Source organism: Neodiprion lecontei, chromosome 3, assembly GCF_021901455.1.
Source record: "Neodiprion lecontei isolate iyNeoLeco1 chromosome 3, iyNeoLeco1.1, whole genome shotgun sequence".
Taxonomy (NCBI): Eukaryota; Metazoa; Arthropoda; class Insecta; order Hymenoptera; family Diprionidae; genus Neodiprion; species Neodiprion lecontei.
In genome coordinates, this window is record NC_060262.1 from 41,363,088 (window position 1) to 41,381,450 (window position 18,363).

General features: G+C 46.6%; 1 protein-coding gene across 3 annotated transcripts in view; it reads left to right on the forward strand.

The window, feature by feature from the left end:
* The window catches only part of LOC107224999 (dachshund homolog 2), a 184,228-nt gene that overhangs the window by 82,020 nt on the left and 83,845 nt on the right, over nt 1-18,363 (forward strand). For all 3 annotated transcript variants that reach the window (XM_046734382.1, XM_046734383.1, XM_046734384.1), the window contains 2 exons: nt 11,795-12,017; nt 15,785-15,844. In XM_046734382.1, the coding sequence (XP_046590338.1) occupies nt 11,795-12,017; nt 15,785-15,844 (283 nt within the window). The remainder of the gene's footprint in view (nt 1-11,794; nt 12,018-15,784; nt 15,845-18,363) is intronic.

Sequence of the window (18,363 nt, forward strand, 5' to 3'; positions counted from 1 at the left end):
GCCACGCTATCTTCTCACTCTTACGCCTCGCGCCTCGCCGACCATCACGACTAGATTATAACCAAGTGTTTTCCTTGGCTTCTACTGTTTTTAACGAAGGGTTATTTCCTCTGACGAATCGATCCTGTAACACCCGGTTCAAGTCTCCCTCGTACGTGGTCTCACATTCACTCGGAAATGGATGGACGACGTCACTATTATCATGGAACCGTCAGTGAGTCACGTCTCATTCTTTCAACAGTCAATGCAAAATCGAGACTCTTCGTTCCTACACTTTGTATACTGGCGAATGATCGGAGACCACATTGTCAAGAGATGATACTCGTCCACGAATCATAAGCTGGCAGGCGGGTAGTATTAGCCAGGTTTTATTGCTACAAGCTAGGCAGAGCGGCGAACCGAGGACCGGGAACAGTTAATCAATGCTTTTATGAGCGGTGCACACCCACGCGCGAGTTGTACCAGCGCCAAGCCCAACATCGGCCGACACTCTGTTCATCGCCTCATTATATACCAGATTGATGTCTAATATAGTCACACCGTTCTTCCCCCGGCCAGAATTCACCTATGCCAGGACGTTTCGCACCTTCATCGATATCGCTTCCCGAGACGAAACCTTCAGACCCCAAGAAAAATGTCAACGTTTTCTAAATCTATCTAAGACCATTTTCTTCGTTAGGGAAATCCTGAGTGAAAAGGACCTAATTCCAACACCTCAAAACTGTGCACAAGTCCCGATTCCGAGATGTGCTTCAGGTTTCAATCAGAACCAAACTTCCGACTCGTTCGACCCTCGTAATTAAAGTTCACTTTCGATCATGTAGAATATTTGAGACCTGGGTTGTGCAGACGAGACCTAAATTCGTACTGCATTCCAAGATTTTGACTCGGATCTGCATTTTCCACGCAACTTCGTACATTTCGAAGCAGTTTGTCGATTACCGCAGTCCAGTGACATGACTTTTTCATCGCACTTTCCGAGGGTGCACGATTCTTCTCGCACCCCGCGGTTTCCGAAGTTTCGAGAGTTTTACACCGGCACTGAAAGGGCTTGAGGCGGCACGCGATGAAGGTATCAGCAGCGTACCTGAGGGTCGCCGTGCGTGCGGAGAAGGGCGACTTTGTGTGGGATCGTGGGACAATAATTTGCTAATTTGCGATCCAAATGGCCCGAGGCCACGACATTAGGGCGAGCCTGGTGTACGTCCGGGTGGCGGAGCGGCGGTTAGCCGTAGTAAAGTATTTAACAAATTAGGAAACACCGATTCACCCGCCGGCCCAAATCCATGGTATAAGAGACTTAGCGGTTACGGGGACTGCAGGGGCTGCTTGGCCCCGATCACGGGACGCGGACGCCTCGCGTTTCCCCGCTCGCAAAACCATCGAAGGAATGCGAACCACTGGAAGTGTGGAATTTTCACCCCGTCCGCGTGGTTGGATTACGTATGATTTAAACTCGCCTCGAAATTTATCTGCGAGAAATACAATACCGAAATACCGGGCATTTATTTAATTAAGACTGGATGGAATTGAAGTTTCGGGGTTCCTAATTCGTTCAACCCTTTCCCGCATTATCTTACCTACTTCTCTCGGATTATTTTCACCCTTGTATATTCTCCCTTCGGTTTTACTCCCTTCAACGAGTCCTGTCTCTCTGACGTTGCATCTTTTGACCATAGATATAAAGTTACAACGGTCATCATCAAAGGAAACGAATCTACGACGTTTGTTTCGACTTTGGAAAAAGTTAACTTCACCGTTAATTGCAAACGGGGTAGATCATTCGAGCCTAATTGGAAGAAGAAACGAAACACGAGATGAAGACGAACGAGATGAAGTCGAGCCTGCCCGAGGGATGCGAAGGACAATTTCGCGCCGATCCCTCGCCCGGTGTTTCCATCTTGTGTCATTAAATATGTAAAGAGAAAGGGGCGGTTCCGGTCTGTCCACACGTCATTCGATATTGTTTTGCGCTTTAAGTACGATACATGCGGTGAACGCGTGGGTGGATGGCGTGCGTCATTTGTTTGCCTTGCGTGGGTTACACCGATTACGGTACTGGGAAATGCGAAGTACAGAGACAGTATATTTCAGACACGTGCATGACGTACGTGCATGCAGATGCACACACACGCACACACATACCCGGATGATATTGCGAGTACCTTTTTCACCTTTGCGATTATTTTGGCGTATAATTTTATGTACAATTTAAATTCTAGCAAATTTTTCCGATTCCATTTCTCTCTTTATCTCGATCGTTTGTCATTTGGCAAATAAAAGACTCGCCAAGATAACGCGGCGCGATCTGTGACGTGTAACGCGTGATCGTTACACGCAACACATACATACATACACGCACACTTATATTCGCAACCACGCAGCCGCCGTGCAATTTGAACGGAGCCCTCGTTTTCGGGAAGCGTTTTCGGTTATAAATACTTTGATATCTTCATTTACTCGATTGGCCCGGGGGAGGGGAAAAAAATTGCGAAACGAGAATTTTCGCGGCTGATTTAAGAGGCACTAAAACTATAACACTGTTACCAAAATGAAGAGGTTTAATGCTCGAGGGCCAATTAGATTTTTATTTTTGCACAGCTATCGTAAAAACGATCAAGCTTCTCGCGCACGCAGCCATTGCAAGCCCTCTTATGTATTCGGACCAATTATACTTTCCGTTCCCTTATTCTCTCTCTCTCTCTCTCTCTCTTCCTCTTTTATTCTCCTTTCTTATAATGCTTTTGTTACCGGCATCCTGGTCAAGACTTTCAGCGCGCGCAACAAACTTGCGCAACGTTATGTCTCTCGTTAAATTTGAAATGGTAACACACACACACACACACAATCATACACGTGTACGATCTTTTGCCTCGAGAGCTGTTGTATAGAAATATACCTGCATCTTTTTTCTCGAGCTCTGATTTTGCAAGAGTTATATTCCGTCCCTACTGTATCTCAATCCGAAAGACACCGATGTTCGCGTCGTTACGACGTCTGCCGTTTGCATCGCCCAACGCGATCGTGAATCTGTCGATCAGTTTTCCTCTCTCTACGTCGTCTCATTCATTTCCCAGAGTCCAGCGAGCAATTACAACCTGTACTCAGCGATCCTCCGAGTTCGTGGTTCGAGGCTTTCGAGTACACGGTGGTCCGAGTCCAACAACTTTTCATGGTTTCCGCGGGTCTTCCGCGATACACGTTTTCCCTCTCAGTCAGCCGTACCAGAGGCTGTAAACTCATCCTGGGTATAACGAACCGAAACGAGGAATCGTCGGTGGGTCAGGGCGAGCACGAGCCGATGCGGCGTGACGCGACTCTGCGACTACATCCCGAAGTCGTAAAGTCCGTCCATCCTTCCCCCCGCGACACGGGATATCGTGTGTACGCATGCCTCTTGCCTGATCCACGACTAAATTACACCCCGTCGAACGGAGCTGCGGCAGGGCGATGGTCAAGGGTGCGGGATCATTTTTATTGACCCCGAGGCCCGGGGGCGATTCACTTTAAAAATGTTCGCCCGAGAGAAACACGGCGCCGGGGAAGCGTTTCCGGTCGGAGAAACGGCGGAGGTGTGAAATATTAATATCTCAATTAACGTGTCTTACACTTACTGTCTTTTATACGGGGATGCGGATCGCGATCCAACGGACATATCTCTGGGTAAGAATCCTAACAAGCATCCAGCAGAGTGTCCGTAATTTCCTGTAATTAAAAAACCCCGGGTAATTGAGCAGAGACGGGAAATATGTAACATGTGATACGGTTTGTACAGTATGTACAGTTTTCGATCCGCATGCAGGCGTATCACGAGAGGAGAGGAAAGCAGGATTCATTCAACAATTTACTTGTTAGCAAAGTGCCCGACCGCACGCTCAATTAACCCGCGAATCAGAGCCGCTTTGTTTGAAAGTGGGAATTTTTGTAATCTACACCGGGTATTATATAGTGCTGGGTACGATACGCACACCGTCAAAACGGGGCATGCCGCGTTCGAGTGTTGGCCAAGGGCCGCCGGACGCGCGTTTGGAACGCCGCGAAAAAACAGCGAGAGAGTGAGAGAGGATACGAAAAAGTGGCGAGTCGGGGTTTGTTTTAATTGTAAGCGTTTTTATACCGCTCACGTTCGTACACGATAACGCCCCGTGAATCAAAAGGCTCGCCAATTTATCTCCGCGACAAAGTTTACATACGTTCCGTTAAAACGAAAAGGTGTATGTGGTAGGTATGCATATCGTATCAGTTGGCACGTTTCAAGGGATTCAGAGTGAAACGAGGGTCCTTCAAAAACAGACGTTTGCTTGGAAAGTTTTGCAAAGAATTTTCTCCAAGGTATTTTTCAAGTTCTGCAATCATTCGAACTACGATCAATGATCACGTGATGTTCTTCACCCAATGCTTAGATCGCTTTGGTCGGTACAGCGAAGATGTCGAAAGAGTTCATTTCCGAATATCTGCATGTTTATTAGTGCAGATGAAGCGTAGCTGATCACCGGCGGTGATTTCAATGCTCACGACGGTGCTGAGTGCCAGTGATCAAAAGCCTCGGGAATCTAGTGGCGACGTTTAAAACGGGAAATGGATATCGAGCAATGGCGTGGAGACATCGTAACTCGTCAGGATTTTAACAGTACGGTAATTACCGTGTTGTGGGTTTGACGAGGAACCCGTTTTTTGACGGGCTAACGGAGAGGTTGATCTTCCGATTTCCTTATCGAGATAACTTCCAAGATAACTTTGCACGCATTATGTCCGTCTAACGCGTTGCGGGCCGTCTTGACTGGTCATTTTTGTTTCCACTTTTGTTATCGCCCTGTGTAAATCAAGTACCATGATCTTGAGATGTCGTCATGAGATGCGTGAACTGTATTCATATAATGCCGAGCGTCGAAACAAAAACCGATGATTATGCAGGTCTGCAAAACAATAATTTTTTTTTTAGCTGCATGCGATGTTTTTGGTAAATGGTATGTTCTCGCGTGTGCCGAATCCAAGAATGACTTCCATTTGCCTACGTCACGTACAGTATTTTTGCAAAATATTAGGCGTTTGCGTAAAAGAAGCGTAATAATATTGAAAAAAAGCATCATTATACAACAATGAACTAAACAATATTTCTTGTACAATTGAACAAACAATTTCTTTACGAAATATATTTAACATTCCGTGTTCATTCTTTTCGCGTATGAAACCTTTTCTTCTTCTCTTTGATACACCTCCGAACACGCTTCGGCTTACCATTTTCTCATTCTCCGTTTCCATTTATTCTTGAGTCTGACTCTAATACATTTTAAATGGAACTAAGAAATCACTTTTGCATAGGATTTTTACAATCAAGAGTAGGATACCAGATTTCGAACTAAACGGGATTTTCATTCCAAATGAAACTACAAACACTAGTTCAAGAAAAAGACCTAAGCAGTCTTTTGGTCACAGACCTGTGTTATCGCCGTGTTTCAGGGTTAAAGTGACTGCCGAAGTGTGACAGAGCTCGTGAACTGTTACCGCACGACGAATGTTGTACGAAGCTGGCTTTTCTCAAACCGTGGGAGTCGGACTTTCTTGCGTTGGATATTGTAAACTCTCGGTACGCACGCCGCACGTACGGCGAGAGTCGGGAGTGTGTGAAATATACATATTTTTTCTCCGCCAACCGGAAGCCGGGAGCGTTGGGCTACAAATAGCCTTACACTTTACGCGATGTACGGGCGCAGCTCTTTACTTTAATTACGACGTAAAATGATAAACAATGTCCACAGATGGTCGCCCGCCTCGGGATCTGTGAGATTAAAGTGAGCTCGGCGGGCATGTCGCGGGTTTGAATCGCTCAACAGTTGGACTCATATGGCGCCCATCAAAAGACATAAACCTGGCCCCCATAAAAAGCCAATAAACCGACGATGCGCACCTACGTTCGGCTTCCACGCGTGCAGATATGACGCGATTTGACGAGCAAGCCTCAACCTCGGGGTAAAAATCCTCAACAGCCCCGTTCCTTCCAAACCTCCGGAGTTCCGTCGATCGGTTCGAGCCTTTAATCTCAAGGGTAAATCTGCGGCCGCGCAGCAGATCGGTATCAAAACTAAAAATCAAAACTAGCTTCCTCCGCAGGCCGAGGGCGAGGTTTCCGCTGCATCTGCTCATCTCATTCAATTTCCGCGGAAAAGGTTTCGTCCTTGAAGTCCAGGGTGGAGGTTCAGTCCCGCGTCTCCTGGCTCGTCAATACTTCGCAGTCCCGTTTCTCCCTTTCCCTCTCTTTTCGCTCCTTTTCCTTCTCCCTTGCACTCCCGTCGAACCGGTAGCGGCGTCTGTTGATCCGTAGCATAAACAAGGTATTGTATTTCGCAGGGGATCCTCCTATTATATCATATTTTGTTATTAATATTTTTCGACTGGCTGAGCTCGACGAGGAGACCGGCAGGTATAAGAGGACGCAGGAGCAGAGCGAACGAAAGCGGACCCGTCCAAAATGGTTACAATTATTACTGCATCTTGCGGATGAAAGTTGGACTGCAGGTATGCGAATGCCGCTGCAGGATCACCGCGATGCCTACGCATTGAGACGTTTCTCTCCCCGGAGACGGTAAATCCGAAGTCCTCCGGCCGCCTCTGACTCAAGAACCGACAAATCTTCTTCTTCTTCTTCTTCTTCTTCTTCTTCTTCGCATCTCGGCTCGTTTCTCTCAGCGTTTTAACGACGAAGAGATATCCTGGCGCGTGGACCTCGCGCGATCCTCGGATCGGCCAAGGACCACGGGAAGAGTTGCAGGTATTTGTTCTTCCATCCCGCTGCCATGCACCACGTCCGCAACCTCGTACGCCCCGGCGTCATCCGAGGGCAGTAAACCTTTTGATATATAGTCGAAACTTTTTAGAGTTCTGTCAGCCACGCCCACAATCAGCCTTACTGTTATTTACACTCCGTGTTGGGCTGCGATATTCACCGGGATATTCCTAAACCGAAACGCGGATGCGTTTTGTCTTCTTATTTCGCGACGGTAGTTTAGATTCGTCGAAATTGAATACCCGCTACAAAGATGACGCGGTAACGTGCGCACACCTGGATTTCTCCCAAAATCGATAAGTAAATTCACTGTAATTATACACGCCTTCGAGTGTAACCCTATCATTGTGTTATCAATTGTTCGCAATTGCTAAAAAAAAAAAACTGTTTCAAACTCTGATCCATACATAGCGTACGAAAAATCTCTCCTGGATCACTCACAAAATCACCACTCAATTTCGAAACATCTATCTTAGAAATCTGAGCTACATGATCGGAATCGCGAGGTTTGAAGAAGCATCGTTTGGCTCTAAATCGCAGATCTGGACCGCGTGTGGTTAGATAGAAGGGCACCCCCTCTTGTATGAATACGTAGGCGTTGAGAGGGTGTGTGAATATAATCCAATATCTGTACATACATGCATAAGGTATAAGTATTATACATGCATTGAGTCTGGTGCCGCGGCGCGGATGGATGGACACACACACACATATATATGTTTATATATATATATACATATACAAATATATATATATAGATGCGAAAAAGGCGAAGCTGGCCCTCCGATCCGCACACGCTACGAATTTATGAAATTATGGCTGGTCGCCTTGGCCAAATTATCTATTTCAGACGTCCGCGCATCTACCCTACGGGCCTCGTTTGATTTCGGGTTCTGATCCGCGAGCATTCTTTGTTTCTTTGTTGTGCGAGCGGATTCATCCATAGCTATACGTGTATGCATGTATATTAATGCATATACCTATAACACTGCGAAAACGGCGTTGAGAACCGTGGATGAATGCGTGATGCATATTTTATTGTGAGATACAATATGAGCCAGGATCTTGTTCGTTCCGCCATCTTTGGCGCAGAAAAAATTTACTTGTTTTCACTGATTTGGATCATTCGGGAACAGATTATTTTTATTTCAAATGAAAAAGTGCACTGGAATGTAATAAATTTATTACGTTCTTTGGTCAATTATTTTTACCAACGATCCATGTAAATTACGTTTTATGACTATTCGGAGAATTGAGGCTCTTCTTAGAGTATCGGTAAATTTTATTCGAATCAAGCGATCATTTTACAGACCTTAAGAGTCTATAATTATTCGAGTTATACTTTTCACGCGATGATTGGTTGTCGTTAGTGAAGGGGGGGGGGATGTAACGATGCAATCGGTGCCTTGATCCTAGTAAATTCATGACACATCTATAATACGTCCTATTTGAATAACTAAATTATTCATCGAACGGAGCAGATTGGAGTTAAAAAAAAATTTAGCGATCATCATTGGTCCACATAATGAGAAAATGAATACACGTTTGGTAGAATTTTGCGCTTTTGGTGGTAAAATTTAGCGAACTGGATTTGGCCGTGGTAAATATTTATTTATAGGCAAATGATGCGCCGAGAAACCCCGCGTTTCATCATCCTTGCAGGAAGAGAAGAACCCGGGGGCCCTAAAAGATCCCGCGGACTGCGTTCCCACCCAACTTGGGTCCAGATTGGGCCAGGAATTAAGTGAACGCGCGAAGGTGTATGAGAAGCGAGAAGAAGGAGCTGCACGCATCGGTAAAAAAGACTCGTCATTCCAATCACCCAAAGCCAAATGAATGAAACGCGAGCGTCTCAGCGATAAAATACAATTTGAGCTAAAGACTGCCTCCACCTAGCCTCTCTTCTCCTCTCTCTCCTCTCCCCATCTCGTTCCTCTTCTTCCCCCTCCGCCGTCGAGCTGATGAGGTGACAACCCATAATTATACAGCCCGCTGTCTGTCGGACATAACTGCAGTGGCATGCACGGACCTCGCTGTGCCCGGCCAGATCCACTCGAAGATCGCATTCCCTCCTTCCCCCCCTTTCTTCATCCTCACCTTTCCCCGTTCCCTCCCTTTCTCTCTCTTCACTCTTGCTCACGAATAAGAATTGCAAATTTACGAAGGTACCAGGCCGATCTCTGATCAAGCGATCGATCATCTGGCCTTATAGGACGAACCCGACTGTAGCGATCGCTTCGATTGCATCTTTTCCGCAACTGTTTTCCAAATCACAGGATATATCGAACATATCGATCCTTTGTCCACGTGATGTTTCACCGTCTCGTCCGAGACCACGACCAGACATCGACTTTCGATTTCCAACAGTGGGTTGAGCTGGAAGTCGGTATTTGTTGCTCAGCTTTGATCGTGTGTTATATCCAGATGATTACGTTGGTTTGGGAGAAAACCGTGAAATTCCCGTCTGAGAACATATTGTGGAGATTTTCCGAATAGGTTCACTGCAGAGGACTATCCACCGCCTTTCCCTCGCTTTCCACCTTGCCGACTCGCCTCGGCGATCCGCATCTTTTGTTTGCCAAATTCGTTGGCGCGTAAGAAGCGTAATCCTGTATTTGGAGGAAAAACGACAAGACCATGAAGCGGTCGAGGGAAAGCTAATCGTGAATGGTAAGTTAACGAAGGTTGGGTTGGGCTCTTTTTCGGACGGTTAAAACAAACTTTGACAGAGTCTTCAAGAGTAGCTACTCATCTCTTATCCTCCAATCCCGCGAGCTTAACCTCTTCCGACGCTTCTCGAGAGCTACGCAAGGACGTTTTGTTCAGGACGCCATCCGTGCAACCGTGAATACAAATCCACGCAACGATCGCTGATTTCGCATGCGAGCCGCGAGATCGATAGCTGGGATTTTGCACCGAGCAGGGCAGCTGAGCTGCGGGGACGCGGATCTTAAGCGGCGAGTTTAGAGAGATTTCATTAAATCATATGAATTGAGGATAATGTATGTTATTGAGGTCCGCGTCCAAATCGCGTTCTATAAGTTGTAAAGTCCAATTTTAGGGTTCGTCACGGACGGTACCGGCGGGGCCCGCTCGTCCCATGCGGTTCTCAAGCCTCGGGTGGAGGCTTCTTCCTCGACGCGGCCCGACTCGAGGGTTCTCCACCTCCAGTCATCGATCCGACAGTCACTGGTCGCGACCGCAGCTCTTCGAACCCGCCACTTACCCGTCAAACGGCCAGCCGGTCGGAATCACCCTGGAATCACTACCATTTAGATAATTTGTAATGAATAGGCAGACGTTTATTCTATATTGCCCACGAGCTATGCAACGGAATGACAATAAGCTGCTTGCGACCTTATACCTCCTCCACCCCGCTTGCGGTGCGTTTAAGTCTGAGGTCCGTGGCTTCCTTCCAAAGTGTCCGTTCGTCAACATCCCCGAACCGATGATTTCTGATCGGCAGGATGGAAGAACGATTGGAAGTTCATCGGTATAGGAAATATCAATTTTTAAATATACTGTGGAGTAGGATCAGTTTTCGTCACCGTGTAGCAGGGTAAAAAAGGACAGTAATTGTCTTCGGATTTGGTCACGTTTCAATTTGATCGGACCTTTCAGACTAGATTCACCGCCGGGTATCTGAAGGTCTATTATACAAGAATGACAATGTGGCAAATCAGCTATCAACACAGTTCGTTAACCATTCTGCTTATTATGATATTCATTATTTCACAGATCGGTAGTCTTAGGTTGTCGCCATGTAATTATTAAGGTTATGTTACATCCTCGCGACGGTAGTTTTTTAGTTGAATTAACCCGTGCATGAAATCTTGACTTTAATTCTTCACCCCAAGTACAATTTTGGAAGTCAACTGTCTTTTAAACTTTACCCAACCGAGCTACACCACCGGCACAGCTTTTCGTCTCTTCAACAGCGATCGGGCTCGACGTGTCACGAAAAATATCGTAGACATTTCATCATCCGTTTCTCATCCAGTTTGTTGTAACAGTATAGCAAATTTAGCACTGTGAATCACTCTTGTAAGTCAGGACTCGACGTCTGAAGGCTGCACCGTTTGCAATTTGCATATACCGACGGTGGTCTCGCGAAGCGGGGCAATATTTCCCGCGGACTGGAAGCAGTTGATAACTTAGCCGAGCGATTCTTCTTTCTCACACAGTGAACGTGTCCGAATTCTGTCAGGGTCTCCCATTCAGGCACCCCTCCTGTATTTGACTTTCTCGGATCTCTGGAGCGGCGCCTCGCGTCGCGACGACCCGCCTGCCTGGGTTCGGGGCGATAATGTATGCCCGGTCACGCGTCTCGATTGATGCCCACAGAGCCCGTCACCGCAAGATGTCATTCCCTCGCTTCTGCTGTCATTTGTTAGCCAAACTCGGAGGTCTGGCCAACTGATAAGTCGCCTACGGTTAGACTCGCCCCTGCTAATGCGTTCTTGATCTCTCCGCGAAGATCCTTCCACCCTCCCTGCAGTTCTCTCTATTTCCTTTCCAAACGCGTTGGCTCTCCGAAGTTGCGTATTCGGTGCTTGCCAATCGAGCGAAACTCGAACCGAATTGCAGTTATTTTTTCGAACAGCTTTCCACGTATCCTCTGCTCGAGGAGAAGAGAACCGTGGAGATCCATCAACGCAAGCTGGAGTTTATAAGTCGAAGAGCAAACAATACGCGGTGCCCGGGATTATATGCAGACTGCGAGGATGTGATTGATATTTGGTTAAGTTGGCTGGTGCGTTCGCTCGACGCGTTAGCCCCGATCCATCAAACCTCTTTATCCGCGACACGGCGCAAGCCACACGTCTCTGTGATTTCACCGGGAACCGCTTTTCGTTCTTTTCAACGACGATTCGTCTTCGTTGCAGCTATACCGAATTGTTCCTTTCGAACTGCTTTCAATTCGTGATCCTTTATTCCGCGCTCGCGAAGTGTGCTTGCGGTGAAACCTTCCCATCTTCTAACGTTCCCCTTCTCTCATTCCTGTTTCAGATGTACCAAGAATGGAGAAATCCCCGCTTCTAGCCAACGGATACAACCACCCACCCACACACTTGAGTCACATGCAGTTCATGCAGCTTGGAGGACATCCCGGCGCTGGTCACACGGCGATCCTGTCGCCAGCCAGTCTGCCACACCACCTTCAAGCTCAGGCAAGAGCCGAGCAGGGTCTCAAGGTCAACCCTAACATGCCAAACATGGAGGCAATCGCAAGGTGAGACCATTTGCACACCTTTATATCCAGGTATATACGACTTGCGTCCAGTCCAGAAGCCTAATCCAAAAATTGAGCAAGCTTTTCGGACGTCTTGCCGCGAAAAAGAGAAAAGACGGCTCCGTGCTTTTGGGGTATTTAAACGAAATCCTTTCAGAGCAAAATGATTCGGGACGATGGCGGGGAAGGAATGAGCGGGAGGGGTGGGGGGGATGTTCGGAGTGAAATTGGCGGCGGGGTTGGGAGGGGAATCAGCCCGGAGGGGCGAAAGGTGTCTCAGGCGAAATGGAACGAGCAAATGCCTCGACTGAAGGTCTAAAGATCGTCAGACTAATCTGATTCACCGTTGGCTTATATTAATAATATTTTGGAAATAACCGACCACAGCGGGAAACATTTTCATTAACTCGACTTTCCGACTCCCCCATTGGCGCGGTTGTTGCCCCTCGCCATCATCGCAGCCCCGAGGGCCTGTCCAACAAACTTTGGACAACTTTTGAGAGTGTAAGGACCAAAAGAGAGCAAGACAGAGGAGGAGAGGGAGAGAGAGAGAGAGAAAGAGAGGGGAAGAGAGGGATCCGGTAGCGGGGGGGAGAAATTGGATTTATTTGTTTTAAGTTCTCTGATCCTCAACCCCCGTACCTCTTCTCGCGATGACGCGCCTGGATGCGAGTTGGCGAGGCCAAAAGAATACAACTTTAAGAGGATTTCAGAGACGAAGAAGCCGTGGAAATCCAGGGGGTCTCGACACTGCTTGATCTTGCTTCGCTCCTAAGTCCGTTTCCTCACGTCTTGGCATCGCCTTCGACCTGCCCTCGAGCCGTAGGGTGATGGCCCTTGCACCGCCGGCATTGGGGTGTATTCATTTCACGCCATCGGAACTACTATTAAGTTAGAGACGACGACGGTGGAAATCGGGAGCTGATGGGAAGTGTAAAAATAGGGAGTTGGTGTATAATGCGAGGGTCGCGGCAGGGGGGGAGGGGGGGAGAGGGGGAGGGTGAAATTAGAGAGGGACCATTGAATTATTTCGCGAGGGCTTAACTCCCTCGCTTGAGCGCATCTTAAGCCAGGTACATAATTCAGCGGTAACGAACGAGTACTAATTCAACTATATTTAGGCATCTTTGAAGCGGCGGGGAAATCCTTCGGCTAGGAAAGACTGCCGCTCACCCTTTGCTCGTAACATCCCTCCCACTCCCTGTCTTATACGCTGCGGAGCTGCGGTTCTGAGACGAGGCGAGATTAAGATTTCGCGCCTCGAACGCCACTGCGCGAAGGGTTAATCCTCGGCATTTGTTAACCGAACCGCGTTAATGCAGAAATGTCTTTCAGACAGCGTTCGTTTTATGACGGGGGTTGTCGATGGGGTACCGATCGAGTAAGCGAATCGTATTTTGCACTCTTTTTCCATCCTGGTCGTAAAAATGTTCCGAACGTTGGCAAATTGTACGGTATTTTTCAATTGCGCTATGACGCGGTCAACGAGAAAAAATTTTGTAGAAGTGATGGAAAGACTGGAAATATTGTTAACTTGCAGCTAATTTTGACATCAATTTTCTCAAGTTCTCTTTTCAACAATCACACAAGTGTGATCATAAACCGCGTATCATTTCCCAAAGAAATGTGAATAATGCGATGCGCTGATTTCATCGCGATAAATCTTGAAGTTGTATTAGGTAGAACAGTTCTGAGAACAAAAATAAGCCTGTATCTTACAGTGAAATCGAACGAATCTACCAAATTTTTAACCATTCCAAAGCAAATTAAAGCATAGATCCGATAGTTTTTGGTAATCCTATCTCGCATGTAAATATTCAAATTGTGCGATTATCTCGTAATTAAATTAAGCAAAAATATTGATTCACCACCTTGCGCCAACCTTCTGGAATCGTTAATAAGTCTTCACACGTTCTTTGCTCGTCCTTCGTTTAAATTGTCATCGTTTATCGCGGCTTTGGTAGACGAGTAAATGCGAAATCACGACACGTGCGCGAGTCACAGCTTGTCGAGGATTCACACGTACATTATACGCCTTCAAATATAGGCTACACATGTACGGGCGGGAAGGTGGAACACCGCAAGACAGAACAGTGTCCGCATTATGATTTCAGAGCGCTTTGCTTTTAATTAAAATGCAAATCTATATCGCGCACGAGGCGTGAGTTCGGAAGGTAAGACGGATTACGTCTGGGGTGCCACGACAAACACCGGAATATGATTAATTCAGCGCAACCCCATCCTTGTTATTCCCAATTCTCGTCACCCACTCGCTGGACTCGGTCTTTCGATCACGGCCTGTTCACCCTGAGCAAATAGGAAGCCCTGCCTTCTTCGAATCTATGATCCGCCAATTACGGTGCCAAGAAACGAAGAGCAGAACGATTATCTCTCACTGCTCGGCAGAGCTGCCGAAAACTTTCGCAGGAAATAGTCCGGTAAATAAGCATGAATGGTAGTACTTTTTAGGTATGAATCCGGAAACTTGATCCAAGGTCAACTCGATTAGGTACGCCGAATGGAATGGTGATAATAATTTTGCTATTAAACCCCCATTTCGTTATAGAGAAAGGGTTAAACCGTTTAATTCAGAACCGAATATTCTTATCCAAAAATATGTCGTACAAAAGTTGTTGGGGACAAAAGAAATCGTAAAAAAGTATCTTATGTTCATCTTCGTATCTTTAAAAATAAGGGAGATAAAAACGAAAAACCATTTAAATGACGGTGAGCGAAAACTTTAGTTTGCAATAATGCAAAAAATATGAAATTCGTATTTATGTCGGGTTTTTTGTACATATTGCTTTAGTAAGAGTTAATCTAACTTTGTGTACAAACATATTTTCATTCACCTTTTTCTCTCTTATTTTTGAAGATGCGAAGATCGAGAAGTTACTAGGTTCTGATTAAACAGTTTAACCCCTTTTTATAACGATCTCGGGGGTTGATTGCGAGATTATTATCACCATTCGATTCAGCGTCATCGATTTACCCTTAGATCAAGTATCCGGATTCACACTAGAAAAGTACTATCTTTCGAATTCTTTTCTTGGTCTAGCGAAGCATAACCAAGCATCGATAGATAACTGAATAGTGATGAGAAGATCATCCAGGAATGGAATTCGAATTTTAAATTCAAACAACTAAGACAATTTCAAAGATGACAAGAAGTACAAGTGGTGAAAAAATGTGGAGGAAAGAGATCGCGTTAATTTACTCCAAGCGAAAAATTCGAACCGGTGATTCTGTGACGGTCCTGTATAAACATGTATAAAGCATAATCAAGAGGCGTACGGCACATTGCTTTCATGGATTAGCACTGCCCGGCTCGACGACGGACATTTTTAATCAGCGACATCAAAGCTCCGCCTTTGCCTACGCCGTGTTATTTTGTTTTCGTAAATTTTTTTTTGCTATTTTTCCCTTCAATTTCTTATTTTCTGGTTCTTTTCGTCTCGCGTCTTGCGAGCACAAGTTGGCGAGGAAACGACGAGCGTCGATCGAAATATCACGAGACAACCGGATGCCAAGGAAAGACTCTTGCCAAACAGAGTTTCTGAAGAGGCTCGGTTAATTAGCAATTTCGTTTCGTATTTCCGAACGACTTCAACCTTCGTTCGTTCACGTACAGCAAATATTTCACATCTTTTCTCCGTCCTCTTCTTACCTAATCATTTAAACTAAAAACCTCTCCTCACTCAGCCGCCTAATTTATTATAATATCCATCGGCTTTCGCTCATCCATTAAATTTTCTGTCATTTCGCAGATCTGGGATTTGGGAAAACTGCAGAGCAGCCTACGAGGACATCGTCAAGCACCTTGAAAGGTAGGATAGAAATTTTGAAATAAAATATACATGTACCACATCGTGGAGTAGAAAAATTCAACTTGCCTTATTCCTTCGGGAACGATGATGATTGCGCTTCTTTTGTCGAAGCAAGAACGACGAAAATCGATCAAATCCCGCGGGAAAACGACAAAGTCTCGACTACAAACAGGCGCCGATGAAATATATTCCGTGCAACGGTGCACCGTTGCATCTCCGATAAATCAGCATTACCGGCATATAGTCGCGGCGGCCGCGAAACCCTGACGGGTTGAGTCGGCTTCGGACGCAGTAATGCCATCATGATTTGTACCCCGGTTACCCCGAAAATTCGAGCGGCTTGATCCGTGCCGCTTGTCACTTCACGGGACAGAGATCATCGCCTCGACGTCCCGTTCATCATTCGGGGATTAAATCATTGGATTGTAGAACTGGGAACGCGGGAAGGGTTGATCTCCGGGTTTCGCCCCGATTATCCGCGGCCCTTTTCGCCTTTTTCAGACTCCTCGCGTATATCCCACGTGTATCCGATCCGATCGGCAGGCACGCACACCGGGAAGTTTGCTTCGAGGCCCAAAGTCGCGGGAGTTTATAAACTCCGGATGGTCAATTAATGGGACTACGGGTAAGTTTAATTAAAGGAGCCCGGGTGTCTTGTTCCGGGAGACAAACGTCACCGTGCAGCTACGGCCGGGTCTGGAGGAAGGGATTAGCATAAACAAATCATCGGGATTAGAATGCGGGGGCCGTTGCTCGGGGCGGCCCACCGCGCTTGTAAAATCAAAAGGACAAACAATTAATAACCCGGGGAAGGACGATTAATCAGAATTCAACCTCGCGGAGCAGTTAAATACCCGACGAGGAGAATCGGGCTGCACGGATAAACAAAGGTTTATATCAGTGTCAGTTGCAACAAGTCAACTCCGCCGACACCCCCTCCGATGAATATTCAACCGGCCGCCCCTTCCGACATCCGAACGAACACACACGCGTGCCTCCCTCCCGACAAGGCCGCCGCGCGGTCAGTCGAGTCAAACGACTCGAGTCGACTCGAGTCACACTCGACAATACTGCGGAATCGCGGGAGGGTCCGGCTGCGAACAGCTTTGAATTGCTTTGAATTGGAAATTGAATCCCACCCCGGCGTCCCTCCTCGCCTCATTCCCCGACTCTCGTAACAAAAACACCGCGAGTTATTTAGTCGCTATTTGCAATTTGGCGGGAGAAAATTGCCACCCTCTACCGGCCGGTCCACCTTTCGCCCCGCGTTGTCACCTCGCTGATTTCAATCTTCTCTCCCTCGGTGATGTGCGCAACTTTTCATCTCGAAGGTTACAAAGAAGGCGATAATAAATATAAACAAAGTGCGTTACTCCGCGAAAACTGGGCGATCGCAGCGTCAACCCTCACCGAGTTTGCGTTCATACTGTTGCACGGCATATACAACACGGCAGAAGTAAGTAATATTAATGGTCTCTCGCAGAAACGGGTCCCTCTCCCCGCTATCAATGCGCAACTCTGCTAATGTCGGCTTCCTGGCTTTAAAACCAGCCAGTCATTCTACGCTATAATTCGTGCGCATTGTCGCTTATCCATCCCCTCCTTGCCTCCTCCCCGTTAGCCGTGATCCTCGGCCAGGGTTTGCCGTTCTTATCACCCCCTCCCACCCACCCTGACTACCTACCTCAGAAGGTCATTAATTACGACGGTGACGCGCGTCTTATATCGGAAAAGACATCTGCCGGAAAATAATATTCACAAAGTCAAGAAGTCTTTCGGGCTTCTGCAGGCGCGGACCAACTTCGTTCATATTTCAGCCACGTCGCAGCTCCGTTTCCGGTGATACACGGTAGAATCGTGAACTGCAGGGATTTTAAACAAGAAATATTACCGGATACCGAGTTTAATTCATCTCAGTCGCTCTCGCAACATGAAAATACACTGCGTGAATACGGTTTCTAATCGGAGCGAAAGTTTCCTCGAGTAATAGATCGAAAAATTTTCTCCAAACGGTCGACAAAACTTATCGAATCGAATGAAACAGCCCGTCAATTGGACTGTAACGACGCTTTGCAGCGTTGCTTCTGTTGAAAAGATTTTTGGAAGACTTGAGCTAAAAATTGAGTGAAACTCGGATTTCTATTTGGTTGTTAGGTTAGGTTCGGTTACGTTGGGTTAGGTTGGGTTAGGTTAGGAAAAGCTTTTCGGAAGACGGTAATTCTGGGGCTAAAAAATGAGAGAAATTCGGATTTCTATTTAGTTATTAGGTTAGGTTCGGTTATGTTAGGTTAGGTTGGGTTAGGTTAGGAAAAGCTTTTCGGGAGACGGTAATTCTGGGGGTAAAAAATGAGAAAAACTCGGATTTCTATTTGGTTGTTATATTATGTCACGAATTAGGCGTTTTTGGTTGATGTTGAAGGTGTTTGAGCACTCGTGCAGGCTCGAGTTCACGGAGCACGCGTTGTGATTAATATTACACGCGCATAGCGGGCCTTTCGTTGAACTTGTCAGCGGTTGTA